This window comes from Notolabrus celidotus, unplaced genomic scaffold (assembly GCF_009762535.1).
Source record: "Notolabrus celidotus isolate fNotCel1 unplaced genomic scaffold, fNotCel1.pri scaffold_145_arrow_ctg1, whole genome shotgun sequence".
NCBI lineage: Eukaryota > Metazoa > Chordata > Actinopteri > Labriformes > Labridae > Notolabrus > Notolabrus celidotus.
Window position 1 is genome coordinate 18,429 of NW_023260022.1, and position 15,700 is coordinate 34,128.

At 41.5% G+C, this 15,700-nt stretch overlaps 1 protein-coding gene across 1 annotated transcript; it reads left to right on the forward strand.

Annotated features, from left to right (window-relative positions):
* The first annotated feature begins 4,609 nt into the window (after window positions 1-4,609).
* Window positions 4,610-15,425, forward strand: tomm34 (translocase of outer mitochondrial membrane 34). The gene is made up of 8 exons (XM_034678404.1): window positions 4,610-4,975; window positions 8,033-8,182; window positions 8,770-8,869; window positions 8,969-9,121; window positions 9,276-9,448; window positions 9,553-9,700; window positions 13,088-13,214; window positions 13,336-15,425. The coding sequence occupies exons 2-8, from the start codon at window positions 8,053-8,055 to the stop codon at window positions 13,432-13,434; spliced, it is 930 nt and encodes a 309-aa protein (XP_034534295.1). The 5' UTR covers window positions 4,610-4,975; window positions 8,033-8,052; the 3' UTR covers window positions 13,435-15,425.
* The last annotated feature ends 275 nt before the right edge of the window (window positions 15,426-15,700 follow it).

Sequence of the window (15,700 nt, forward strand, 5' to 3'; positions counted from 1 at the left end):
CATGACTGTACATGAGCATTGGAAACCAAGCTGTCTGAGCTTGGAGGAGCTCAGCTGCTGTTTGTTTTTTATTTTGTAGCTGCAGATCTTTAAATCTGTTAGTGTTTTCAATGTAAGGCATAATGTATGATTAGCAGGTAGTTATGGGAAATAGAATCTGGACAGGGTGAGACCAAGCGGCAACCTCCAGTCTAAAAATACGAGTCCAATGCGGGATGAGGATCCACTTGAGGCTGGCTCCGGAAGTACGGGAAACCACATACACACCCATTCAAAGAAGCCGATCTTTACAGCAGAAATAAACATGTTTACAGCCTGGCTCAAAAGACGAGTGTAGTCTGGATAGCTAATTTCTCGATCGGCTCACACTGTACGGGGGTGAATTTGAGTCTAATGCGGAAGTGTTAAAAACTGCAGTTCCTCGAGGATCCACTTGAGGCTGGCTCCAGAAGTACCAGAAACCACATACACACCAATTTCTCACTGCTAAATAAGGGACAGGTGCACGGTGCCATGGTGGTGTGAGCGTGATGTGTGAATTCAACGTTTATTCATATTCTGAATCAACTGGAAATGCAGAAAGTGTTTATACTCCCTTTTAGGGGTGAGCCCGACTAAGGATCTGCTTAGTGGAATCTGATCCATCAGATTTTGCCCATAGTGGACGAATAGTGGAATGTTTGTTGTTTTTCCTTATTGACCCAAAGTCTGCATGATGGTGACCGCATGACAATATTACACATAACCCTTTACAATTAAGAGACTCGTAGCTTAAAGTAAAAGGGACAACAGAATATTATAAGTATAAAACTTAGATTTTTTAAATCTATATTACAAAAACAACGAGGTGATGAAGGAGAGAAAACTCAAATAAGACCACCATCAGTTAAACATGGAACAACGCTCCACTATAGAGAAAGGAATCAGGAGATATTTAAACAGTGTTCACACAGCAGAGAGCAGTCTGTCCAACTTAAGACTAAACATTTGTATAATGTTCAAAATCAAACCTGAACCAGCTAAAGGGTTTTTAAATCTCTTAACAGAACCTTTTAAAACAGTCTTTCATCTCGTCTTTGTCCGCTTGAGTCTTTTCAAACTGTACGTGAGGAAAACCATCGTGTGTACGGGCAGAAGTGCGCTCCTGTCTTTGTTGACTGTAAATCCTGTCTTTGAGAATATCCTCTCTGATGGTGTGGAGGTGGATGGGATGCTGTGGATTGTTTTTGAGGCTTCAGACAGCTTTGGGGTATCCCTCCTGGTTCTTTTGGCCCCGTACAGTTTTTGTGTGGTCCGGTAATCCTTGATCTCACAGCCCTCTTCATGAAGCTGCTCCTCATCTTCATCACTAGTTTTTAAGGATCAACTGAAGTTTTATTTCCTGACATTTTGAGCTGCCATGAACGTAGACAGATTTAAAGACCAGCTGAGGTACGTCTGCTCCACAGGTCCTGCTAAATGGGAGAGTCCACCTTTAATTACCAGGGGAGATTTAATTACCACTTTAAGGAGATTTAACACTTCAAGAGCTGTTCTCAGAATTACATTAAATAAGTCTATATTTATATCAAAATAGGATATATGAGACACTATTTTTACAGGAAACAGGATAATAATGTAACATTAGACATTGAGCACCCCCATGGTTTGAATGGAATGATCCACGTTTCATATGCAAATATTCAACTATGAGATTGGCAGTCGACTAAGACTCATTAGAACGAATCGTCCAATATTCCACTATTTGGGGTCACCCCTACTCCCTTTAATCTTACTGTATCATTATGTAAGCTCAGATGAATGAACCTCAAAGAAAACACAATTTGGCTCTTTACATCAAAAAACAGGCAAAAGAAAAATTAAATGCAAAAGAGGAGTATGACTCACCAAATGTACTTTTTCCATGGATACTTTTTGCTGCTCTTGACTGACTCCAGCTGTCTTTTGTCCTTTTGCACAGCCACAGAGAAGTCCTGACAAGTCACAGTTTACACACATTTGAGGTTCATTTTTGATCAGCTCTGTGCTGCATCTGTTTCTTGTCTGACCATTTAAAGGTGACATATCACGCTTTTTTCATCAACATATATTGGTCTAAGAGGTCCCCAAAACATGTCTTTAAAGTTTATGCTCAAAAAAACACTTTGAAATCAGATTTTGGTCTGCCTGAAAAGCCCTCTTCTTCAGCCCTCCTCAGAACACTCTGTTTTCTCTCTGACCACGCCCCCTCAGGAAGTGGATGTGCCTCGGCTCTCCAGCACGTTGATCTAATGTTTACATGTTGGCTGAATATACACGGCTGCTCAGAGATCACCTTACTTCAACCCTCTGAATCTGATCCTGATGGAGAGGCGCCTGCAGCAGGACCTTTCTGAACGATTGGTCATAGATTTAGTGTTTCTTGTTGTTTTATTTATCAGTATGTCGACGTGTGTCTTGGTACACAGCTACCAACATGTAGCTATGTGGCTATGCTAACTAGCGCTAGCACTTATCCATGATAAATAAAAATCATCCACTAGATCTTCAAATCTGCAGACGTGGGGAGTAAAACCGACCTCTACCAGAAAGGCAGCAGGACCTTTTATGAAGGATTGGTCACAGATTTAGTGTTTCTTGTTGTTTTATTTATCAGTATGTCGACGTGTGTCTTGGTACACAGCTACAGCTACAGCTATGAACATGTAGCTATGTGGCTATGCTAACTAGCGCTAGCACTTATCCATGATAAATAAAAATCATCCACTGGATCTTCAAATCTGCAGACGTGGGGAGTCAAAGCGACCTTTGTGTTTATTAAGACAGCCTACAACTAGCATGCCTCCCTCCTAAGCTCCTTGTTAGCACACATGTGTGCAGGGAATGAAAAACGGAGGAGGGGTTGAGTTGTATTTTATACAGTCTATGGGCTGAACAAGCTCCGAGCTCTGACTTCCTGTTACAGACCGGATATTGTTGTTACGTAACAAAAACACTGAAGTCTGAAACGGCTGGTTTCAGCACACATTTACAGAAAGGTGGAGAAATCAGAACAGGGGCAGAATGGAGTCTTTTCATTCTCGGGGGGGTTTGTAGACAGGGACACATATTTCAGGTAGAGAACCATTAAAAAGTCCATTTTGCATGATATGTCACCTTTAATCTCTGTTCTTTTATTTTCTAGAAACTGATCCTCATGTGTAACACAAGCATCAGAGACGGACTGTGAGTTTTTAAAACTAAATGAAATATCTATATTTTAAATATAAAGCTTTTTTATTTTCTCATTATCTCAGAAAATAAGAAAAATTAAATGTATTTAATCATGTCCTTTTACGGCTTATGTACGTATTATATACATAGACTGTATATTCAATTATAATAATTAACATTATTATTATTATTATTATTATTATTATTATTATCATTATTATTTAACCCCCCTGTTATGTTGTGGGTCAAATTGACCCTTTTTAAAGTTAAAATAAAAATAATAATAAAAAGTGAAAAGTATTTTTTTCGGTATGGAATGTCTTTGCTTGCCTTAATAGGTGAAATGAACATATAAAATCAAAATTGTTCATTTCACATTTAAGGTAATATATGTATGCCTTCCAAACCAGTTAAAAACAGCCTAAGGACCTGGGTAGCATGTGACAGAAAAGGTGTCTCGGATTAATTTATCAAGCTCACTTCATAAAACTAAAATAATTCAAAATTCAAAATAAAATAAAACAAATCTGTGTCATTTGAAACTATTGTATTTATGTTTAGGTCTTTCCAATGTACATTTAAAAAAGTTTTAACAAGAATTTTCATTAAAAACGAGTGGGATATCCTAATGCATGATCTGTGAGGATTAAAAAACACTATTGCACCAAATATTGATTTAAATGGTTATTAATGGAGTTAATAATGAGATTAATAAAAACGTTTATTGGGATTTTTTGGGGTTCTGACACTTTTGGGTGATTGAATATGTTCCGGGTCAAATTGACCCAGGAACATTATTGCTGTCCCTAATAAACTAACATAACAGGAGGGTTAAGGACGAGGATTAGGGCCAGTGGAGAAAAAAAAGGCATTTAAAAAAAAATTATTATTCTGAGAAAAAAGTCATTTAATCTCAGAATTGAATTTTTTCTCTCAGAATAATAATAATAATAATAATAAAAACAATTTTGACCTTAATTTTTTTCCAGTGGCCCTAATCCTCTTCTGTAAATATTACTATTTATTTATTTATTTGTTTATTTATTCATTTATTTATTTATTTATTTATTTATTTATGTACTTATTTATGTATTTTTTTATTTTTTTATTTATGTAATTTTTATTTTATTTTTGTATTTATTTTATTTATTTATTTATGTATTTTATTATTTGTTTGTTTATGTATTTTTTATTTTATTTATTTATTTATTTATTTATGTACTCATTTATGTATTTTATTATTTGTTTATTTATGTATTTTTTATTTTATTTTTTTATTTATTTTTTTATGTATTTTTAAAATTATTTTTTAATAAAGTAAAAGATTTGATGTGTTTCTATCATAGACAGTATAAAATAGGTTTCTACGTCTTTGTATGTGTTCTCCCTTTCGGCCACTAGGGGGCGCCCCACCGTCTTCTAAACTCCTATAATATCCGAATCCCTTGAACGCAGCGAGTCCAAGAAGTGAAACCGATCCAGTAACAGAACCCCCTCCCTCCTTAGACCTTAGACCAGCAAACCGAGGAGTTACCAGAGACATCCAGCAGCTCGTCCTCCTCTCCCCCCCTCTACAGAGCCCCACACCGGCACAGCAGCAGAGCCTCGTGTCCCTGAAACACCTGAACCACCTGAACCCCCTGAGAACACAGAGGAATGTCAGTACTAACTCAGGGTACATAGCCGGTCCAGAGAGTCTCAGGAGCCGGTTCAGTCCGGGTCAGTCGAGCTGCGAAGAGGAGGAAGTCCGTGTTGTGTTCCTGTCCCTCTGAACCAGGAGCCGGTAAGACTGTTAGCTAACATTAGCATAGTTAGCTTAACTCAGCTAGCTAGCTAACATCTGTGTGAAGAGCAGTTAGCATCAAAAGAGTTAAAGTAACTCCTGAAATAACTGAAGAGGACTTAAAGTGAAGCAGAGAGAAGCTTTAATGTGAGTTCAGACTCCCTGATAGATCAAGAACTGAGTGTTAGGAACTATGAGAGACTACGTACTGAGCTAATGCGCATTAAAGTAAGCTAGCTTTCTGCTTCATCATGTTTGTTCAAGCTAACTGCGGCTTTCTGTACTAAATATTCAGATAAATGTGGTTAAATAGGGTTTTAAAAAGTGCTGCCTGTGTACACATGTGGACTACAGAAGTAAAAATGTAATTTAATAATGTTTATTAAGTTTATTTCATCCTCCCTGCAGGTAAATATACCTTTTCTGTCAAATGATGCCTTCACGGACTCCCTTTATTACACTGTTATACACATAAATGAAATCATAAACCCTTTTATATCACATCCTATAAGGTAAACATTAAACACAGCTCTCAGTTATGTAATAAAATGTCACACTAGCTCAGACTTTTCCTTAGAAATGATCATAAAAGTGTAAAAAACTGTTATTTCCAACAGTTTAAACAGATATAGATTATTATAAACATTAGCAGGTGCTACACAGTAATATGTCCTCTAATGGGGATGTAAATTATGTCATTATGAGGCTTAATTTGACCATTAATGTCTCTGTTTCCTTCCCTGCGTTGTGTAGATTTAGTCATGATACTTCAGAGACAATAAAACAACTTAAACAATGAGACCAAAACAAAGAACAGATAAAGGTGAACAGGTTTTCCTCTGGCACATGTGATAACTTCACAGCATCATGGTCCTGCAGTAATATGTAGGGATGGGTAATTTAACATATTTGTTTCATTAAACATGAAATGAACAGAAACAGGATTATATAGGTGATTAGATATATTAGCTGACACGTGCTCCTGGCGTCTAATTGCTCTTTAGGGAGTTTATCCATGAACACAAGTGAACGCCTGCGGACGGGGAAAAGTCAGTCCTCTGTCTCTTTATAATAACAGGACACACAACTTACTTGTTGGGCATTCACGCACAGAGGAACGGGTATAAACAGGGCAGGTAGCCGGGGCGAGAGAGTCCGTCTCAACTTAATCCTCCTGCAGCTCTGCCTCACGGTGAGTGCTCGCACCTGTCAGCTGCAGGCTCCGTTTGGAACTTTATTACAGGGCGAAAGTATGGAAAAACGCCTCCTCTTCCACTCCCTCACAGTCACAGGGATGCGTTCAGGTACCGAAACATGGTACCATTTGATTTTACGTGAATCGGTACTCGGTAGTGCCGACGGAATTCGGTCGGTACCTATAAAAGTACTGAATTTGGTACCCATCCCTCGCAATATCTCCTCTCTCTTTGTACCCGTATAGATCAGGATCTGGAGAGCCGAGGCCCCGTCTTGGTTTTCTGTAGAGGATTAAGTGTTTCCCAACAGAGAGAAACATCAGAGTAACAGTGCAGATGATTATACAGTTTTAGACTATGGAGACACTTTATATACTTGCATGTGCTTCTGTATTAAAACCATTAGATGACGTATATCACAGCCCTCTTTACTTTACCGTTGTGACTTGCAGTGGTCGTCGTTGGGTCATCGCAGAAAGTAGTCCAGTATTCTGTTTATTTATCACTCCCTCCTCACCCGACCCGTCTCTTGTCTCCACGTTTCAACTTCATTCAACCGGATCTCAAGAGTGGATAACTTATTGTTGCTCCCATGATGAGGAATAACTTTCAACTCTGATCTCTGGTTTCATGACATATTTAAAGCAGACGGACAGGCAGGTCTCATTATGAGCAACACAACAGTTAGCCTGTTAGCATGAAGAGACTCAGCTGGCGCTGTTTTAGATGGTGCTATATTTAATCACAGATGGATTCACTGAATCAACACGTGAGAGGAGATAAGCGCGAGTAGCAAAGACGTTTCAACACGGCTTTAAAATCCTTTTGAACTCAAAAAGCCGTGATCGCAGAGATCGCCCGGTGTTTTGGTTTAAACGGCGACCCTGTTAACTGGAGACTCTCAGCCGGATGCATCCCTCATAAACGTCTTTAGACCATCATTAAATATCTGATGAGGATATTTTGAAATCTTGATAAAAACTAAACTAGTTTGCATTCCCAGGAACTCCCTCTGTGTTTCAACAGCTGTGTAAACTCCACAAACACTGACACGTTCAGCTGAAGGTCTCCAGTTTACAGGGTCACTTTTAAAAGCGGAACACCGGGAGGAGAGACGCATTCACGGTGGGCTGAGAGAAGACTACTGTTACAAGCTGCTAAATCAAGAGAATCACAGCTTCTTCTTTTGAAAAGTACACACACATACAAAAAAGATAGAACAAATAAAAACTAATGAAAGAAAGAGAAATCAAGAGAATCACAGATGTGTGTGATGTTATTGTGGACGGAGGGAGGAATAAAAACACTGCGGTTAATCCACCAATCAGACACGTTCAGCATTGCAGGCCCCGCCCCCTGAAAGTCCCGGGACCTTTGAAAAGTACTACCCCCCTAGCAGGGGCTCTTTAGGGGGAGATTATCTACCCTGAACTAAATTTAGACCCTGGGTGCACCGGATGAAACGCACATAGTTCAGGGTAAAGTTCCTCCGGTCGAAATGCCCCTTTAAGACTGTTTTCAAATGTGAAGTCAATCCAAAAAAGGAGGATGTGTTTCTGAACATAAACCCAAAACCAAATCCTGTAGACGGCCGCCTGCAGAAATTGGTCCGTCTGGCTCATACCGTGCCCCTGGTAGCCGAACAGTCCTACAACCTCAGTAGCTCATATTTTGAGGTAGACCTACCGTCAACCAGGATGCAGCGACTGTCCTGTCACACCCAAATTGTGCAGACACCATAGCTGTTCATGTGTTTAATTTGTCCTCTCTGCTAACATAGAGGATGAATAAAGAAATAAAAACATGGCTGACGTGACAGTAAAGACACTTTAATTTGAAGCTGGTGTATGTATCTTTTCAGAATATCCTCAAACAGACGAGATGCCTCAGAAACAGAAGTCCCGGTCCTGGTCCGAGTTGAAACAAGCCGGTAACGAATGTTTCAAGACGGGCCAGTATGGAGACGCCACAAACGTCTACAGCCAGGCCATCAAAGAGCTGGAGAAGTCAGGTAAGGAATATGTAAACATGATGAACACTGATACGTTTATGAGCAGCTGTGGGAAACCTGATAGTTTAAACACAAACAGTCGTCTAGATGACATTTTTAAAACCCAGATTGTGACTTAAACAGACTTAAAGATGCATATAATTCAGAATATTCCACTTAAATACATTAAATCTGTGTGTAGCTGTTTGTGTTTCTGCAGACTGCACAGTGGTGCCAGTATTTTTAAAATATTTTACATAAATCAAGATATTTTTTGTTTTGTTTTTCAAGTTATTTGAAGAATTTTTCACTCAAACCGACTAAAACACACAAATTAAAACCTTCACTTCCTCATTCAGGGTCTCATTTCAACAACAGACCTTACTGTTAACATTAACTCTTTAAATAAAGCTGAATATGTGACGACTTTCACATTAAAACCCTCCTCACATCACAAGATACAACATGTTTTAGTGTCTTTGTCCGACCCAACATCCTTGAAGTTTTCTCCTTCAGTGTTTTAAACTCACCCTCTTCATCAGCCTGACTTGTGACCGTGTGAACGTCACCTGTGAGCCGCTGTTAAAGGGATTTAACCTCTCTCTCAGGTACAAAGAGTCCAGAGGATTTGTCCATCCTGTACTCGAACCGTGCAGCGAGCTACCTGAAGGACGGGAACTGTGGGGAGTGTGTGAAAGACTGCAACATGTGAGTAAGAAGTGTTCTGCAGATTCAGACAGGTGAAGGAAAAAGGAGAGGTGGAAAAGAGAAACCCTCTTAGAGTCTCTGATTTTGAATCTGCCTCAGGTCTCTGGAGTTGTCTCAGTTCAACGTGAAGTCTCTTCTTCGTCGTGCTGCGGCGTACGAAGCTCTGGAGCGCTACAGGCTGGCGTACGTCGACTACAAGACCGCTCTGCAGATCGACTGCAACATCGTAGCCGCTCACGACGGCACTAACAGGTACCTGAGCTGCTGATTGGACGGTCGTATTCATTTACATCCTGTTGTTTTGGTTTTAAATGTTTACGGTATGTAAACAACAACGTAGGTGAAGAATAAACGGCGTGCCCTTGTCCCTCGCTGCAGCCTCTCATGTGAGTTCTCTGTTCCTCAGGATGACGAAGGCGCTCACAGAAGCAGACGGTCTGTCATGGAGAGAAAAGCTTCCTCCCATCCCGACAGTCCCTCTGTCCGTGAGAGAGAAACTCGCCCAGAAAACCACAGCCGGCGCCGCACAACCGAACCAGACTCTGCAACAGAACGGCACGGCACAAACGAAAAAACCTGGTGAGCAGATTTTACAGAGCGTACGCAGGATTTAGAGCTTTACTCCAAACGCTCCTCTCTGACCTCCTCCTTCCTCTCTGATCTCTCCTCTGCACGTTCTTCAGCTCCCAGCGAGAAGAACCTGAGGAAGGCTCAGGCCATGAAAGAAGAAGGGAACAATCTGGTGAAGAAAGGAGACCACAGGAGGGCCATCGAGAAGTACAGCCAGAGCATCAAACACAACCCCACTGAGATCACAACGTACACCAACAGGTGAGTCCTCCTCCTCCTCCTCCTCCTCCTCCTGTCTCCTCTGAAGGACTTCATGACGTCGTTTTGGAGGAGCTCTGAGGGAGGAGGGGAGGGGTTAGACGGAGTCATGAGGAAATGCTACATTCAAATTCATGCTAGTTTTCTCGAGACTGCCAACCCTAGCTTTAATAGGTGAAATGAACATATAAAATCAAAATGGTTCATTTCACATTTTAGGTAACATATGTCTTCCAAACCAGTTAAAAACAGCCTAAAAATCTGGGCAGCAATATGACAGAAAAGGTGTCTCAGATTAATTTATCAACCTCACTTCATAAAACAAAAATAATTCAAAATTCAAAATAAAATAAAACAAAAATCTATGTCATGTGAAACTATTGTATTTATATTTAGGTCTTTCCAATGTACATTTGAAAAAGTTTAAATAAGAATTTCATTAAAAGCGAGTGAGTTATCCTCATCTGTTAGGATTAAAAAACACTATTGCACCAAATATTGATTTAAATGGTCAGTAGTGGAGTTAATAATTAGATTTAAAAACATGTTTATTGGGATTTTGGGGGGGTTCTAATAATGATAATAATAATACATTTTATTTAAAGGTGCCTTTCTCTGCACTCAAGGACACCGCACAGATATATATATATATATACATACACAAATTTACATTAAAGGAAACAAAATCAAAGTCAAAATGAAAACAATATAAACTAACAAAGGGGTAAGAAAAAATAGAAACAATAACAAAATGACAGAGCAATTGGAGTCAGACGGAGTAGGCGGTTTTAAGCAGAAGTGTTTTGAGTTGTGATTTGAAATGGGGGAAAGAATCTGTGTTTCTGAGTTGAGGTGGTCATGAGCTTTAAAAAAATAATATTTTTTAATATTTGTTATGTTTTTATGCCATTTATGTCCTAAAAATCCATTTTTTTTTAAAATAAAAAAATCAAATATTTAGCATATTTTCAAAAATAAGGTTCTAAGTGGAATATTTGGGATGAGGTTATTACAGCCTTGACTAGGTCAATAATTAATATCAATATTGATTTTGATGCATTATTATTTTTGGAGTAATGAGATATTACTTAAAAAACTCACAAGTTATCGCTTAAGGTCCCAAAACGGGCATAAACAGCTGATTTGACCTTTATAACTAAAATTTCTCTCTCTCTCTCTCTCACATACACACACACACACACACACACACACACACACACACACACACACACACACACACACACAATACACTTTGAACCACCTCCACACCACTTAAATATCAATCCCAACACACCAAGACCAGTTTTTGGATTATAAGGCTGTTTCTAATGGCAGAGTACATTGGAAGTGTATCTGGCTCTATCTGGTGGTTTAGAGGCCAAAGTAGACCTAAAACCTTTTTTCCCTTGATTTTGAAGGTAGAGGCTTGGATTTATTTGGTATTCATGGGAAATGCATTATAACATGTCAGGATTACAGTATATCCAAAATATGTATGTATGGTACGAGTGAATTAGGCCCTGGACAAGAAAAAGGCATAAGAGAGCTGATTTGACCTTTATGACTACAATTTATCTCTCACACACACAGACACACATACACACACACACACACACACACACACACACACACACACACACACACACACACACACACACACACACACACACAATACACTTTGAACCACATCCAACCACTTAAATATCAATCCCAACACACCAAGACCAGTTTTTCTTGTGTGAAGGAAAGGGGGAGGGGGCACATCGGAGCATCCCTGATCGATCGGCCACCGATCATTATCGGCCGATTTCTGTGAAAAAGTATGTGATCGGCGTTTGCCGATCAATGCCTTTCATTGCCGATCACAAAAACCATCACCTGTGGCTCATACTTTGCAGCCTGAAGAGGACCTGTGTGTAATGTGCCCCCTCCCCCTTTCCTTCACACAAGAAAAACTGGTCTTGGTGTGTTGGGATTGATATTTAACTCCCTTGCAGAAAATCTTGATATGTTTTGCCCCTCCCCTGCTGAGTGTCCACTCACTGTGGGTGGAGTTTGCCCACAGGAACAGAGAAGGTGGGGTGAAAAATGTGACACAGTTGCAAAGAAACAATTAGTATTTGACACTTCTGACTCCTTTTAGCCTCCACTTCGACTGCTGGGTCAAATCGACCCATGAACAGTATCTGTGTCATATAAACCTGCAGGTTGCAAATATGTGAAATGAACCATTTTTGTTTTATATGTTGATGATGCTAGTTTTTCTGGTTTACAGCTGTTTCTAATGGTAAGCAGATGGCAAAGTACATTGAAAGTGTATCTGGCTCCATCTGGTGGTTTAGGGGTCAAAGTAGACCTAAAACCTTTTTTCCCTTGATTTTGAAGGTAGAGGCTTAGATTTATTTATAACATGTCAGGATTACAGTATATCGAAAATATGAATATTTACGTGTTTATAATGGGAGTAGATGGGGGCCAAAATTGCCTAAGACATAACGTGTGCGAATTGGTACTATTACCCATTAAACTGACCGATATATTGAATAGCGAAAATATGAATGTACACTTTTGGTACCTGGGGGGCTTCGAGGGCTTTAAATAAAATAAATAAATGATAAAAAGTAAAATAAATTCAGTTAAATGAAAATGCAATTAAAAATGTGAAGTCACATTAAAGCACGTCTGTTAAAGTGAGCGGGGACAGCAAGAGCAAGAAGTCGATCTCACTTGAGTCAAAGTGTGGAGTGAGTGAAGAGTTCTGATCGTCTGATTGAATCAAAGAGGAACGCTCAGACTAAAATATAAACAAGTCAAGTCAACTTTATTTATATCGCACATTTAAAACAACCAGTGTTGGCCAAAGTGCTTTACAAGGTAAAAAGTAAAAATTACATGAAGACAACAATAAACAACAACATAACTGGATATTAATGTCCTCTTCACGAGGAGAAGGCCAAAGAGAAGAGATGTGTCTTCAACAAAGATTTAAAACATTCAACAGAGGGGGGGCCGATCTTAATTGGAGTGGCAAGCCATTCCAGAGCTTTGGGGGCCGCTGCTGCAAAGGCTCGGTCTCCCCGGGTTTTAAGGCGACTTTTAGGCACATCCAGGAGCAGCTGGTTTGTTGACCTCAGTGCTCGGGTTGGGTTGTGAGCATGGAGAAGATCAGCCAAGTAGGATGGTGCCAATCCATTTAGGGGCCTTGTACGTTAAAAGTGCAACTTTAAAATCAATCCTGTGACGGACTGGGAGCCAGTGGAGAGCACGCAGCACAGGTGTGATGTGCTCCCTCTTGTTCCTGCCAGTCAGGAGGCGAGAAACAAGATTCAAACTATAAAGGGTTAAATGTGACTGAAGCTAATATGTGTGTGTGTGTGTGTGTGAGATCAGGGCCCTGTGCTACCTGTCGGTGAAGCAGTTCAGAGACGCCGTCAGAGACTGTGACGAGGCTCTGATGATGGACAGCGGGAACGTGAAGGCGCTCTACAGGAGGGCTCAGGCTCACAAAGAGCTCAAGGTGAGACTCTCTCTCTCTCTCTCTCTCTCTCTCTCCGTGTCTCTGATGTCACGACGATGACGACGTTTCTCCTCATTCCTCATCTAAACCTCTCCTTCTCTCGCGGTCGCTCCTCCTGCAGGACGTGAAAGCGTGCGTGGACGACCTGAACACCCTGCTGAAAGTGGAACCAAAGAACTCGGCCGCCCTGAAGCTGCTGGAGGACGTGGAGCAGAAATGACGACTCATCGCGGACCCTGGAGGCGGAGGCGGCGGCGGCGAGGATGTGTGACTGCGAAGACTTGGATCAGTGAAGCGTTTATAAGAATCTCTGAGGGGCAGCGACGCCATCCGACCGCCGTAACTCAAACGAACCCACCGCGTCTCCAAAATCGCTCCCGTCGCTCTGATCCGTGTTTTACTTCGTCTCTGGAACAAACACGAGCCGGACGCCACTCGGCGAGCTCCGAGGAAGAGGACGAGCTACGAGCTGCCGTCTTCAGCTTTGAATGTTTGTGTTTGACCCGTTTTCATTTCCAGTCGCTGAGTATTTATTGGTATTTATAAACGCTGAAACTCTTAAAGAGAACGTCACGTTTTAGGAGAGAGCAAGCGTTTACAATCACCGCCCGATGGAGCCTCTGCAGGACGACAAACGTAGCTACGCCTCCCGAGTCGACGTGAACGCCCTGCCGTCTTCACCTCCCTGACATCAACGTGAAACTGCATGCAAGACTAAAAATAAAGTTCAGGAACCGTCACGATCAAGGTTTTACATCAGGAGGAAACAGAGAGAGCTTTATTTTGACAGGAGCTTCATTGTGCGCCGCTACATCCCGCAATCCTCCCCTCAGGACGCGTCGTTTAATCCTCCCCGCATGCTTCACTTCAGCAACAAGATACCATCTCAGAACGGAGCTACATTTCTTTTACCACGTGCCGCAGCGTCATATCTTCAGATTTTCTTTATGCATCTTATTCTGAACACCTCGCCGGCTCTGATTCTGACGCAGCTCGTGTTCAGGGTGAGAGATCATCCTCGTGATGCAGCCGTGTTCCTTTACTCTGGATTACAGATTTCACTTCACTTCATTCTAATCTGAGTTTGTAAAATACGGCGATGTGCTGACAGATTTGTTCACGTCCTGTTCCTCTAATGCTTCGCCGTTTATGTGAACACGCTCTCAGCACCTGGGGGGATTTATCCATGTTCATACTCCGCCTGAACACTAGATGGCAGTGTGGTTTCTACGCTCGTCATATCGTTTGTACGAAGGAAACATGGCGATTAAATCTTTAGCGTGTTCTGTTTATGTTCATATTGGAGCCTGTAAAAGTCGAGCTGCAGTTAGCACAAAGTAGAAAAGAGAGGAGACGTCAGAGGAGATGGAATCAGAGCAGGCACAGGACGGCGACATTTCTGTGCATGTTGCGTGCGATGCAACCCAGCGGACCAATCACAGGGCTTGCAGTCGGCGTGGTTTTAATGCGTGGTTACATTCTTGAGGAGGTGCACTTACATGCTTCAGTGTAGACACATAAACAAATCTTAGAGTTTAAAGCCTCACATGAAGCAGCCCCTCATAGCTCAGCTTTGATTTGTGATTTCATTGAAGTGAACGATCCAAAACCTCCTTCAAGATCATCTGAGAGGTCAGAGACTGAGCTCTGGAGCTCTGGAGCTCTGGCTGCAGCCCGGTGATTGTGAACGTTTCCTCCGTCTGAAACAGAGATCAGTAAACACTCTCAGGTAGATCATTTTGTTTCTTTGAGCGTGTTCGTCCTCTTCATGGATTTAAAATCACTTCCTGTCCGTCTTCTAAGAGCTCACCTGAGAGTTTAACTTAACGTATCAGAGCTTCAGTTTCAAAGTGTCCTCAGAGGAGTCTACCACGCGCCCGTCTCTCTCCACCCGTCACCCGCTGCAGCACGGCATCCTCCACCTTGCCTGAAGTGCCTATCGTCCCCCGTCCCCCGCCCCCCGTCCCTCCTTCCCGTCGTCTACCTGCGGCTCTGGACTCGTCTCTGCTCCTCAGCTTTCTCTCTCTGGTTTCAAACGATGAAAAGAATCGCACTGCTAGTCCTTCGTGTCCTTCAGGGGAAGTTCTCCGAGTCTTCACTTTTGTTCGCAGAGACGAGAAGTCTTTGTTGGATCACCTCTGCTGTGTTTGTTTCTGTCTGACTGCTTCTGTTTTAATCTGAGAATAAAGTAAAGAAATAAAAACACCTTCACCGCTTGTGTCTTTATTTTGTATCCTGCATTTCTCTTTCTGTGCTGATTCTACTGAGAGGACATATCAACACATTAATGTTCTTTATCAGTACTTCCATCCATCCATCCATCTTCTTCCGCTTATCCGGGTCCGGGTCGCGGGGGCAGCAGTCTCAGCAGGGAAGCCCAGACACTCCTCTCCCCGGCCACTCCCACCAGCTCTTCTGGGAGGATACCGAGGCGCTCCCAGGCCAGCTGAGAGACATAGTCTCGCCAGCGTGTCCTGGGGCTTCCC